Genomic DNA, 12479 nt, shown 5'->3' with positions numbered 1-12479 from the left:
ACTTTTTTGCAGAAAACGAGCATCATGACTGGTTTTCTAAAGTAGCTGCCAAAGAATATCTTTTACCTCTCATAAAAACACACTGTAAGACTGTTACAGAACTGTAATGCTTAGCAAATCAAGAAACACCTCTCCAGATGTTATTTTTTTCTGCACATACCTGTGGTTTTAAGGCACAGATTTATCTATGTCATTTACCAGCCCTTTTCTGAAACTATTAGCAATTGTGTTTCACTGATTCTATTCTGTTTCTTTCCTGCCTCTTAATTTTTGCACACTGTATCATTGATCTCAAATTCTTCTTCCATCTCCATTAATTGCACTTTACCCGGGTAGAATTACTGGTTGGAAATTCTCATCCTTGTCCAAATAGTTATGATTCCATGAGCTTACAAAATGGATTACACATTACACACTGCTGATAAATGTAATCCCTCACAACAGTCTGATTTCCCCAGGTCTGTCCAGTCATAGTCACTTAAGTGTGAACCTTATTCATGGGTAATTTTTGCTCATGTCCCATCAGAGCCTCTAATTGAGGTTTTTGCTTTGCTGTTGTTTCATCATTGAATAAGAAAAAAAAGTGGGAAATTAAATCCACTGGAAAAGAATACATTCTTATTAGTCTGGAGAAAAGCATAGTTTTTTCTTGATAATAGATAACTACATTGTTTATTCTTCTGCATTTGACAAAACCAAATGTAATAGAATGCACGGCAGAAGTAATTGGGCAGTCAGTCTTCTTAACACCAGAACAGAATCAAGAAACACTGCAGTGCCTTAGTTGGAATAGTTGGAAAAGGTTCTCACAGTGTTAAAAGCAAATAGTGCAGAGGTCAGTTTCTTTAAAACTGCACTTATTATTTTAGACTAACGTCTTTCTGCATCAGAGACTGACAGAACAGACAGTAAATAAAATTAATGCAGACAAGTTGGAAAGATGGCCTGAAAATATAACAGATGTAATGCACTTGGTACAGGTGCAAACTATGACATTTTTCAGGAATAATCAGCTGCTTAAATACAGGATGGGGTCAAACTGGTCTGTCAGCAGTTCTTCTGGAAAGCTTCTGGAATCTTATAGTAGATTGCAAGGTGAACTTGAGTTCATGGTATTGTATAGAAGATAAGCACCATATACAGAGACATGCTGAAGACTGTAGCTTGAAAGGCACATATAAATGCTCTGCTGTCTTCGCAGCCTTCACTCTGGCAGTCTGATTGCTTATTAACAGTTATTGCATCAAGTTTCAAAATAGGAAGAAATAGAGAAAATCCAGAGAGAAATAGGAACAAACAGAATCAAGAAGACACAGCTGTTGTGGAATAATTGATCAGATCAGTGTAGTTTTAGCCTAGAGAAGAGAGAAATCCCAATATGCAATGTCTACAAACATGTACAAGGCTGAAGCAGATGTAAAAGGAATGATCATCCTTCATGTGATGAAGAGGGCAGTATATAGCAGCGTGTAGTGCTAGCCATGCATTTTCAGGATAGATATTTGGAAAATCCTGCTAATTTAAGGTAATGAAGTTAAGGTAGTGAAGCACTGGAATAAATTGCCCAGGGAGGCTGCAAAGTCTCTGTTACAGGAACTCTTCTGAGAAGGAATCATATGGAGATCTGTCAGACATGAGAGTGATCTTACTTGAGATTACAAGGATGGCTTAGACCTCTGGTATTTACTGCCTTGTGACTTAGTGATTATAATAAGCAGTGACAGGTCACTTTCTTCAGCTGGACCTGTTGATGCTTCTCTTTCTAGCTCAAGACCATGGAGTTATACTAATTAATTTCCAATTTCAGTTGCCTCCTGTTCCTTTCTTTCCCTCTCAAATGTACTCTCAACAGCAGAGTTAATACCTCTTCTCCCATTTATGAATAAAGTTTATGTGATAATTAATCCACTGAGAGAAATAATAAACTTTTTTTATAGATTTATTTGAAAAGCAGTGACCTCGGAACCTCTGTAAATGAAGTAGAGCAACTGATAAGGAAACATGAGGCTTTTGAGAAACTTCTGGCATCACAGGATGAGAAGGTACAAAAATCAACAACAAATATTCTACCAGCGCAAGAGCTAGAATTATTTATATATATATATATATATATATAATTTTCTTTAATATGCTAACACATTGAATTGCTGACAGGCATGATATGCCTGATATGCTTGAACCAAAGAGAAAATGAGGAAGCCTAGGGAAATAAGAGGCAGAGCATTGGAGAACAAGTGTTAAAACACTCCACGCCCAAGGCCTCCCTGTATTGTCTTGCAGCAGATAGGAAAACCACTCAGTGTGTTGAATAGTGGGAACTACAAGAAGAAATATTTAAAGCAGGCCCTATTGTGTCATGGATATCAGAAATTTCTGGGTTTTTCATTAAAAAAGTAGTGGCTTTTATAGCAAGTAAAATACAGGAGGTCAAATTATTTAAATATGCATTTGGTATACAATGGCTGTGCCAAACTGGCTCACCTCTCCACAACTTTGGAATAGATACTGATTTGCTCACCTTCATGTAAATGAATCTTCCTGATAGCCACTGCTCTAACCCACCCAGGCTAGGGCTAAACTTAAACCTGGGGCTATGCCTGGGTTCTCCAGAAGGACTGAACTCCCAGAACTCTTGCCAGCTCCCTGCCAGACAGATTGCTTATTTTGAGAGCTACCTTCCAACACCTGATTTCTACAAAGAAATAAAACTTGAGCACTGGCATTTATGAGTGTCATGCTTGCTCCATGATTCCTTGCACCAGCTGATCAGTGACATAGGGACTCCTGGAGCTACAGCTTCAATTCATTTAAGTAGCCAGGATCCACCACAGAGAGCAATGATAATAATGTCATAGGTGTAATATAGTACAGGGTGAGGGGGAATGCTGATTAACTTCTCCCTGCTATTCTTGATTTATTACAGAAAAAAGGAAAATCTTTTAGGTATGGAAAGGAGCTTGGATTTTGTTTCTTTCACACCACTTGGAAGCATAAAAGTAATTTCAGATTTGTTGTCTCCTCAGATGGTATCTCTTCAAGAACAGGCAAGCAGGCTGGAAAAGGCTGATGGACTGGAAGGGCGAAAGATTCAGCACAAACTGAATGTCATTCATGAGAGGAAGAATCAGATCAAGGATCTATCCCAGAGTAGGAGAGAGAAGCTGCAGATTGCCCTTCTTCTGGCACTTTTCTACCAGAACTTGGAAGAGGTAAGAGGGTTTTAGACTGGGATGGGGCTGGAAGGCAGAGCAACTTCCTGCTTCTACTGGATCAAGTGCTCTCTTTGACTGGTCTTTGCAGAATATGTTGGTATCTGTTTGTCTCCTATTCTGGCCTTAGTCCTGTAACTGAGTAGCTCTGTTCCTGGCAGTACTGTTAGAAAGGCATACTAGGTCAGTCTTTCAAAGGGCAGCACAATGTGTGTGACTGAAAATGCGCTAGCATATCTGGTGTACTGGCATAAACAAGAGCACATAGGCCCGGGTGGACATTTGCAAACACTTGCTGGTTTGGTATCCACCTCTTCTGCTGCTGTATCCCATGGAACACCCTCCATGATTTAAAGAAAAAACTGCAGGTGCTGGTCACCTCCCAACCCATGAAAAAGACACGTGTCCTGACACAGATCAGGTTAAGATCATCACCAAAAGAGAATGAATGCCTACAACACAACTGCTGCCAGCAACAAAATTTCTCTTTGTTGTTGTTGTTGTTTTGGTTTGGGTTTTGTTTGTGTTTGTGTGGTTTGGTTTTGGTTTGGTTTAATTTGGTTTTAATTAATTTTTTGTTTGGTTTTTTTTTCAAGAAAAAGAATAATCTAAGGCTACTAAAATTCCATTTACAGCACAATGTATTTGGAACTCCCCCCTACCCCAAACAGTCAGACATTTAAATACCCTCTTCTTTGGCCACACTACAAAGCCAGAGCTACACTTCTTTTTTTCTGGTTGTCTTTTCTTTTAGTAAACTTTATCAGAAATTATTTATACACCCAAACACTAACTTCTATTATTTAACTATACTTTTACTATCACATGATATGAAAGTAAGGAAATTCCACCAGTAGTAGCCACCTTTTGGACTAGCAGAGTGGAGTGGAGGGGGTGTTGCCCAGTAATAATATTTTGAAAACAGCAATATAACTCTGACAGAAAGTTCCCAGAACTGTCAACACCCTCTCTGGTAGAGAAACTGTCAATGCCCTCCTGGAGATATAATCAACCCATTAGGTAGGAATATCTATGCATTTCTCCCCATCTCTCTGTAATGGTCAAATCAGTGTTTGGACTGGGCTCCCCGTTCATTCTTGAATCACATACTTAGAGTAGAGGATCTGGCCCTACAAAGTGGGGAACATTTTCCTTTTCTCATTCACTTTCTCCACATAAATTCATCCAAGAGAGTTTTTGCTCTCAGGTTATGTGCTCATTTACATTGCCAATCATTGCCTACTGCTGTAGAATGTGAATGCCACCAAGGAATTAAAAAGAAAAATAAAAAAATCTTATTGCAATATTTTTCTTTCTTTATTGGGTAGAATGGAATGTTTAATTTGATTTAATGATGTTCTGGGTACGTACATGTTCACAAATGAGAATTGTCCCCATAGGGAAGTTAAATTCAGAGATGAGTTTTGAGTTTAGCTGTGAAATCAATGAGATCATTGGTTATTCTTACTTATTAAGAGGACAAAATCCATAGCTCAGATCCCACTCTTCTGAAAACTCTCCTTCCTGCAAGAATGTTAAGTAATTTTTATTGATAAAGAATAATTTTTTTTGCTCCAGCAGAAATTAGTGATCGCTGTCATCATTAAAAGTCTTCTGGTTACTCTCTAGAAGCACTTACACAGGGAGCTGCACACATTAGTAAAAAGATGACACAGTCTGCGATTACTGATGAGAGGACAGATAACTCAACATCATATAATCTGCTTAGAAGGCTAGCTGCTGCAGGACACAGGACTTTGGGTTTTTTCTGTGTGAAACCCATTAACTCAAGAGATTATACTCAGCTCACAAAATAGGACACACCCTCCTACAGTAGAAATAGGGTGCTTTTTGAGTCCCAGAGAAGTGAGACAGACTTATAGATTACCCTATTGTCACAATGTCTGTAGCCCAGTGCTAATGTGGAAGGCAAATGAGCAGGCTGCTACTTAAAAATGTGTATTTAAATTATTGCAGAGGAAAGATCATAAAGTTGAACGTTTTGACTTCTAAAGCTGGCCCTCAGTCTTTATGCTGACCCTGAAACTTGCTCGTCAGTGGCACTTCCTTTCCCTTTCACCCTCTACAAGAGACTAAAAAAACATTTACTTCTTTATCTCAGATGAGTGAGAGAGAGAATTAGTTGTTGCCTCTAGATGTCTGGAACAGGCACACTCCTTTATAAGCTTTAAATATTTTGTTTTATTAAAAATCAGTGTAATTTACAAAAAGTTTGTGCTCATGAGGTTACAGTAACTGATATTCTGAAAATGTAGCTTTCTAAATTGGTAGTGCCCACACTTTTTATGAGTCCCATAGAAGTAATACTGGTCTCATGTCTCTACACTGAGCGTAACACTTGTCTTACTGTTGTCTTCAATAAAATGAAGATGCCTGTCCAGACGACCATTAGGTCTTTCCACAGAAAGATTTTAGGACAACAAATCAACTTTGGTTCACATCTGAATGTGGGCATGGGGCCAGGAGAAGGATCTCTCACTCTCTAGAGCCATCTTAAGTAAGCCTTGAAATAAACCAAGCCACTAAGGGTGCAGATCTTCAGTCTACTGTTAAACCATTGCTTCTGATTAAAAAATAGAAGAGAAACTGACCTGTAAGTGGCTATATACAGGGGATTCATTTGTTTCTCATTCTTGCTGTAGGCATGAACCTCTTCTATTCAAATGAAGAGTCACTTCAGTGACATTGAAGAGTTAATGTGTGGCTGGTAATGGGAGAAGGCCATTGAGGAGGGTGTCAGAAATGAAAACAGCAGATGATAATGTGTTCTTCTGGGCAATCTTGACATAAGGTTCCTGTTTGAGTTTCTAACTGTGCTTTGGAGGGAAACAGTTTCTGGAGAGCATGCTGCTCATGAAAGCTATTTCTGTGTTTATTTATAGAATTTCAGCAGCTGAAACAAAACTTCAAATCATTAATTAACTGCGAAAATCCTCCAGTTGTCAAGCCCTGTGGACATGTAACACACAGTTCCACAAGGACAGCCAAAATGATTTGAAACTAATAAAGCTGCCTTCAATTTGCTGATCTTATGCTGTCAAAACATTACATTACTTCAGTGCTCTGAGGACAACAGGATCAGTTACGTCAAGTTGTCAGTTCTCAGTGTTTTGATACATGGAAAATATTTCCTTTAGTGCTAAGGTCTAAAGTTCAGCAGATTTAAAGAAAATTTTGGAAAACTCTCTATCCTGTTATCCATTTTATTCTGCATTCATTTAAATCCCCTAAAAAATAATTTCCTAAGAGAAACACATAACCCTTGCATTGTTAGCTCTCACAGATCTCCTGTTTGTCTGAATCTAATACTCCCAACCAGACCATTTTGAAATTTATAAAGTATAAAAGCAAACAGAGTTGTATTTCCCCTCAAATAATCTAATTAGTGCTTGGCCCCATCAATAAGGCTTTATTTACTTTGCATTTTTCATTTAGGTCTCACAATATCACTGAGATCAGGAAATGTTAGTGCTGTTTTATAGGTGAGGCACAGAATTCTAAAGAATCTTAACCCACCTTAAAGGTAGGTCAATGACAGAGATGTGAGATGAAACTCAGAGCCCTAAATCCCAAGATTCAGTGGTCATAATCTCATTTTAAATGTCTAACATGTTAAGGCTTAATATCTGCTCAAGGATTCTCTGCATATAATCTAGAAGATTGTATGATCTGTTTATGGCTTGTGATAAAATCTGAGGTATTCAAGGAATTTTTCATTACTCTTGTGGTCAGATAAAAATTAGTTTCATTCCTACCTGCTTTTATCTCCTATCAAGTAGAATAGTTCAGAAACTAGAGAGCCACTCCAGCTGTCAAGCTCCCAGCTCAGTCTGCCTAGCCCAGGCGTAGACACTTGAATAGAATAATGATACGTCCTGGGAGAAGGCCCCAGGATCTCAAGTAGTTGTTATGCTAACTTGGATGCCTCACACTGCTGCAGACAGAAGACTGGATCAGTGAACGCATGCAGAAGTTAGAAGATCCTTCTGTACAAGACCCTAGCAATCTGCAGGACAAAATGAAGCTGCTGCAGAAACATCAGGTCTTTGAGGCAGAGATTCTAGCAAATGAAGAAATCATCACAGCTGTTAATAAGGTAACTCTATCACTCTGCTAGTGTTTTTACAGATTATTGCTGCTTATCCAAAGAAGGACAGATAGATGAAATGCTTCTATATCAATTATCCTATTTGTATGACAAGAACTCAATTGCTATGCCATGGAAATATAATGCTGTTAATTTACAAAAGGGAGATATGTGAATTGCTCTATCTGGGGAGCTTCCACCTTTCCTTATAGTCTGAATAGATTTTCTTATAGACCTGAAAATATTGCTGACTTCTTCCTTGCCTGGCCTGTTTACTCCTACAAAAAGTAAGCAGGATTTCATGCCCCATCTGTAAATATTCTTGTTGAAACTGGGTGAATCATATGGCTGAAATGTGCAGTCATCTGTAAAATCTCTCTTGGTGCTCCCACTCCATGAATGTCATTCTTGGCAAGGAAATATTCAAATCCTAGTGTTCTGTGATTCTAGATTCCCTCCACATGTAAAAGGTTTCCAGCCGAGCTGTATCATTTGGGTGGTAAGAATTTATATTAGTAATCTGTTGTGCAGTCCAGGCTAGGAAGTGAGAGAATCCTTCTAGAAAGGCCATGTAACATGATAACACCCTTAAAAATTAGTGGCAATCCTTATTTCTAATTTCTTTTTCTGAACGTGAAGAAAGGAGAAGCCCTGATATCAAAAGGCCACCCCAAATCAGGAGAGATCCGTCGCGAAGTCCGCTTGCTTCAGGAGCATTGGGAGAAGTTGAAGAGAGCTGTTGCTGCTCGTGGAAAGATGCTGGAGGACAGTCGGGACTTCCTAGAATTTCTCCAGAAGGTGAACCAGGTGGAAGCCTGGATCAGGGAGAAGGTAAATGGATTTTAGTATTTAGCTAACACGCTAAAGACTTGCTATTTAGCAATGAAATTCTGATAAAAGTGTCATCTTCCAGGATATTTTTAGTGACTTTTGTCTGTAAGAATCATGGCACATTCTACAGAAAATATGAAAGGAATGATTCAATAAATTCTAAAAATTTCCTGGAGTCTGCCTATACCAGGATTAGTTAGACAGTATTAGCACATGTTCTCATGTAAAATGTGCAAATGAAGAGTTTGTGATTATTGGAGGCCATCTCCCATGTCTCTGTTGAGACAGAGAAATTAAAGCAGACTAGAATGGAAGAGATTTGAAGTACTTGGCAACTGGCTTGCACTCTTATATATCAAATCTGAAAGTTTCTCTTTGTGGGAGTGAAGGAAGAATCACTTTCATTCAGAGGTAGCTTCCATAATCAGCAACAGACTGAAGAGAGAGTTGGGAGTAAGTCTCATAGTTGTTTAAAGATCAGACGAGACTACTTCAGAAGCTGTAGGTCAGTGATTTACAGGCAAATCACAGAACTTAGTGCATCAGCATAAGCATTGGGAGTTGCTGTGTTCTTGTACTCTTAGCCTAAATATTTGTCTGTTTGCTGCTTATTTCCTCAGGAAGTCATGATTAATGTAGGTGATGTGGGAAATGACTATGAACACTGCCTGCAACTCAAGAAAAAGTTGAATGAGTTCCGTGGAGCAACATCAGGGGTAAGAGATGTTTTCCATGCACGTTTCTTGTGCGGCTGCAAGCAACAGTTAACTTTTCAGTTCAGGTAGTAAATACAGTTCCAGTACACTGAGAAGGTGAAAGATCAGGGTGAGAGGAAGCATTTCAACCTCAAAAGCTGTTAAAAAAGATAGAATTTTCACTCATTGTGCCTTTTGAAGATGTCTAAACAGAGCTGTCAGGTGCTCATGACGCAACCTAAAATTTTGGACTGTGTTAAATGACTGGAAAACTTGTGGTGTGAGCCTGAATTTGAGCAGGGTTTTGTTTGGTTTATGCAGTCTGCAAAGTCACAGTCATTTCCACCCAGAAGTGGTTTTAAACATGGTTGTTTCAGCCATGTTTGTATGAGTCTGAAAACTGATATAGATCTTCCATGAACCAAGCCTGTGGGAAAAAAATACTACTTTCTCTATTTCCATCCTTTATTTCTCCCTTCTTCTCCTCATGAGGAACAGTCAGGTTTCTCATATTCCTTCACACAAATGAAGCGTGTAAACTTAGGGGACTTTGTTTATACAGCACATGTGGTTAGTCATGAATCATAACATTAATAATCAGACATTTAGTAAAATAGAGCAATGGGTTACACTTTGAATAGCAACCATGTGACAAGTTGGCTGCACACTTCACCTTTCTATGCTGAGATCTCTGACTCTTGTGGTGCTGAGGAGTCACACCAGCTGCCTCTCTTGTCCCCAGTGAATGTACTAACTTGGGCACCAAACCTGGGGAACAGGCCCTGCCACAACAAGGGCATCCTTGTGATGTGCTTCAGCTCCTGCCATAAGAGTTGTGAGGGATGCTTTTGCAGCAACTTCTTGTTCTCTCTGTGTGAACTGCTATAGTTGTGGACTAACAGGTCTGTGTGTCACACAGGAAAGATTACTGTGCTGATTTGCCAGTCTGGATATTGTGAGGAAGGTCTGGAAAGAGGTATATTAGGACTTTGTGAGTGAGGTTTACCCTTCTGTTCTCTCCTGATATTCTTTTTCCTTTGTTTGCCTGTTATCTTGTTGCCAATTCCTGTTAGAGCAGATTCCATCTTCTATTTTTGTTACCTAATAGCAGAAGGAGACAATCTTCATCTATGCAAAGTAGCAGATATACCTGACCCCTGCAAGAAAACCCTGAACTCCCTGTTCCAAAGACCAGCAGAATTTCGTGACAGTACGTTAGTGCATTCATATTGGATTTGGATAGAGAGCCAAACTACACAACTTCAACTCCAGGGAATTATTGAAGAGACCTTCATTCTGCCTTCAGTACTCACCAACTGACTTAATGATTGAGCAAGGGCTCTTCTACAGGTTTTACCAGCCAGAAAAATAGAGAATGTTTTTGAGTCTTGGAGTGGTGCTCAGTGTTGGCTATCCATAACACTCCAAAAGAAAAATGATTCCACTATAGTCCAGATTATGTATGAAATGTACAAATATTACCCATTCCATGGTATGTGCATGGGAAGCAAATTGCCTTGAAGTCTTAGCATACCTTTTAAAATGCAGTGATGTTGCTTTAGAAGAAAACACAATGGCATAGGTCGTCTGGGATTCTTAAGGCTGTATGGATTTTAAGCCTGTTGTCTACAGTACAGAAGGCACTTCTGGACAGAAGCCTATCCAGATAAAACAACAAGTAGGCCTAGGAGCCATGAGTCACTATCTGTTTGACAAAGGATCAATCTGCCACACAGCAGCCACCTATGTAACCAGCACCTGCACCAATGTTTCTTCAACAAATGAATCCCCTGCTGGAATGTCTGGCTTAGAAACGACTGCCTGAGGGCCCCCATCTAGACCTAGATCATTGTTGTATCTGTAGTCATTAATGTTCTTTCTTGCCTTTACTGTCTTCTCATCAGGGACTTAGTAACACCAGCAGTTGTAGTAGAGCAAACCCGATATGTCTGAAATGTTTGGCAGTGAGGTAAAACTATTTCTTTTTGCTGCTGGTTTTGTTTTTCATGTCTCGATGGAAAACTCAATCACAAGCAATTCAAACACATACCTTTGTTCCTTTTCTCACTTTACAGGAGTCAACAGTTGACGATGCTCACATCAGGACTATCAATGCCCTGGCCATGAAACTGGAGAGACAGAACAAGGAAGAGACAAAGACAATATACGAGCGCCGAAAGCATCTCAATGAGAAGTGAGTATGCTCTTAAATCTTCTGTGTAAAGCAAAAACAAGAAGGAAAAATTAGGTGTCTTTGGCTGGGATAAATGGAGGAATTGGAACATATGTTTTCTTCTTTAATACCATGACCACCAAACATCAGAGACTGGAGTTGTCTAATACTCTCAGTATTAGACAACAGTTAGCAGTTAGCTAGAACAATTTTTAATCCAGCAGGGCCAAAGTCATGTTTCTAACCTTGAAGGCAAACACGCTGTTTCACAGCACTTGACACAGTAGATTCATGAAGCTAAGACACTTCCATCTATTCACATAGTTGTCCTGGTGAATTGCCTATTGCTTTTGCTGCTTCACAGTCCACTGTCTAAGAAACAAAAGCATGAAGATATGGATTATGAAGTTATTGAGAGTCTAAGGAAACTGGGTCAGTACTTTTTAGCTTTTAGCCCCCATGCCATCCTGAAAACCTGGTATAAATATAACCAGATAATCTTCTCACACTAATGCTTTATCTCTGTGATGTGCCCCGTTATGGGGAGTTGGGGGTCAATGCATAAGGTAGTTCAGAAGTCCTGTCTTTTTGCTTAAATATGAGCATCATGAAACTCAGCTGTGGAAATCCTTACCTATGAAATACATCCCTAAAATATTATTTTCAATAAAAGGTGGAACAGTTTCCATGGTAACCTGAATGCATACAGGAAGAAATTAGAGGGAGCCCTAGAGATTCATGCCTTAATCAGAGAAATAGATGACATCACAGAAAGAATTACTGAGAAGGTAAGTTTTCAAATTTTGATTGATTAAAATGGAAAAATGATGTATTTTGCCAACAGCAATAAACCCAGACATGCTGATTTTGCAGAGCCACTGAGTATTCAACAATGATCTTTGATAGTTGTCTGTGTTTAAAGTGTGTAGGAAGGCTGAAATATCATTAAACAGTGCAAATTACCAACTCCAAGGCATTCATTATACTGGGTACGTTTGAAATGTATTGTGAGAAATCACAGATTAGAGTCTGCAATAAAAGGGGATGTTCTCTTTATGTAATGAGAGGTTACAGAGAAGATCAAGTTGAACTCTCCCTGGAAGTTCATAGTGAAAGTCAGTGGGCACAAGTAGCAAAGTGAGAAGTTCAAAATAGGTGTAAAGTGAAAAAAATCACAATGAGAGTGGTGAAACACTGGAACAAGTTACCTGAAGAGACAGTCCTTGGAAAAATTAAAATCTCAACTAGATCGGACCCTGACCAATCTGTCCTAAGGTGACCCCGCTTTGGGCAGAGACAAGACTAGATGATGTTCAGAGGTCCCTTCCAACCAATCTCCTCCATTGACCGGCTGGCGATGCTTTGCTGGATGCCCCCCGGACATGGTTGGTCCTCCTGGCTACCAGGGCACTGCTGACTCAGATTCAACTGGCCATTGGGTACCCCCAGGTCCCTTTCCACAG

General features: G+C 39.4%; 1 protein-coding gene across 1 annotated transcript in view; it reads left to right on the top strand.

Moving 5' to 3' along the window:
* Positions 1-12479, top strand: part of SPTBN5 (spectrin beta, non-erythrocytic 5) — a 94350-nt gene that overhangs the window by 51494 nt on the left and 30377 nt on the right. Inside the window, exons 34-40 of the mRNA XM_032689746.1 lie at positions 1938-2042; positions 3024-3209; positions 7171-7326; positions 7957-8148; positions 8769-8864; positions 10919-11037; positions 11690-11804. Coding sequence (XP_032545637.1) covers positions 1938-2042; positions 3024-3209; positions 7171-7326; positions 7957-8148; positions 8769-8864; positions 10919-11037; positions 11690-11804 — 969 coding nt within the window. The remainder of the gene's footprint in view (positions 1-1937; positions 2043-3023; positions 3210-7170; positions 7327-7956; positions 8149-8768; positions 8865-10918; positions 11038-11689; positions 11805-12479) is intronic.

The sequence above is a fragment of the Chiroxiphia lanceolata genome, chromosome 6 (assembly GCF_009829145.1).
Source record: "Chiroxiphia lanceolata isolate bChiLan1 chromosome 6, bChiLan1.pri, whole genome shotgun sequence".
NCBI lineage: Eukaryota > Metazoa > Chordata > Aves > Passeriformes > Pipridae > Chiroxiphia > Chiroxiphia lanceolata.
Note: the sequence above shows the minus strand (reverse complement) of the source record. Positions and strands in the feature narration are given on the sequence as shown.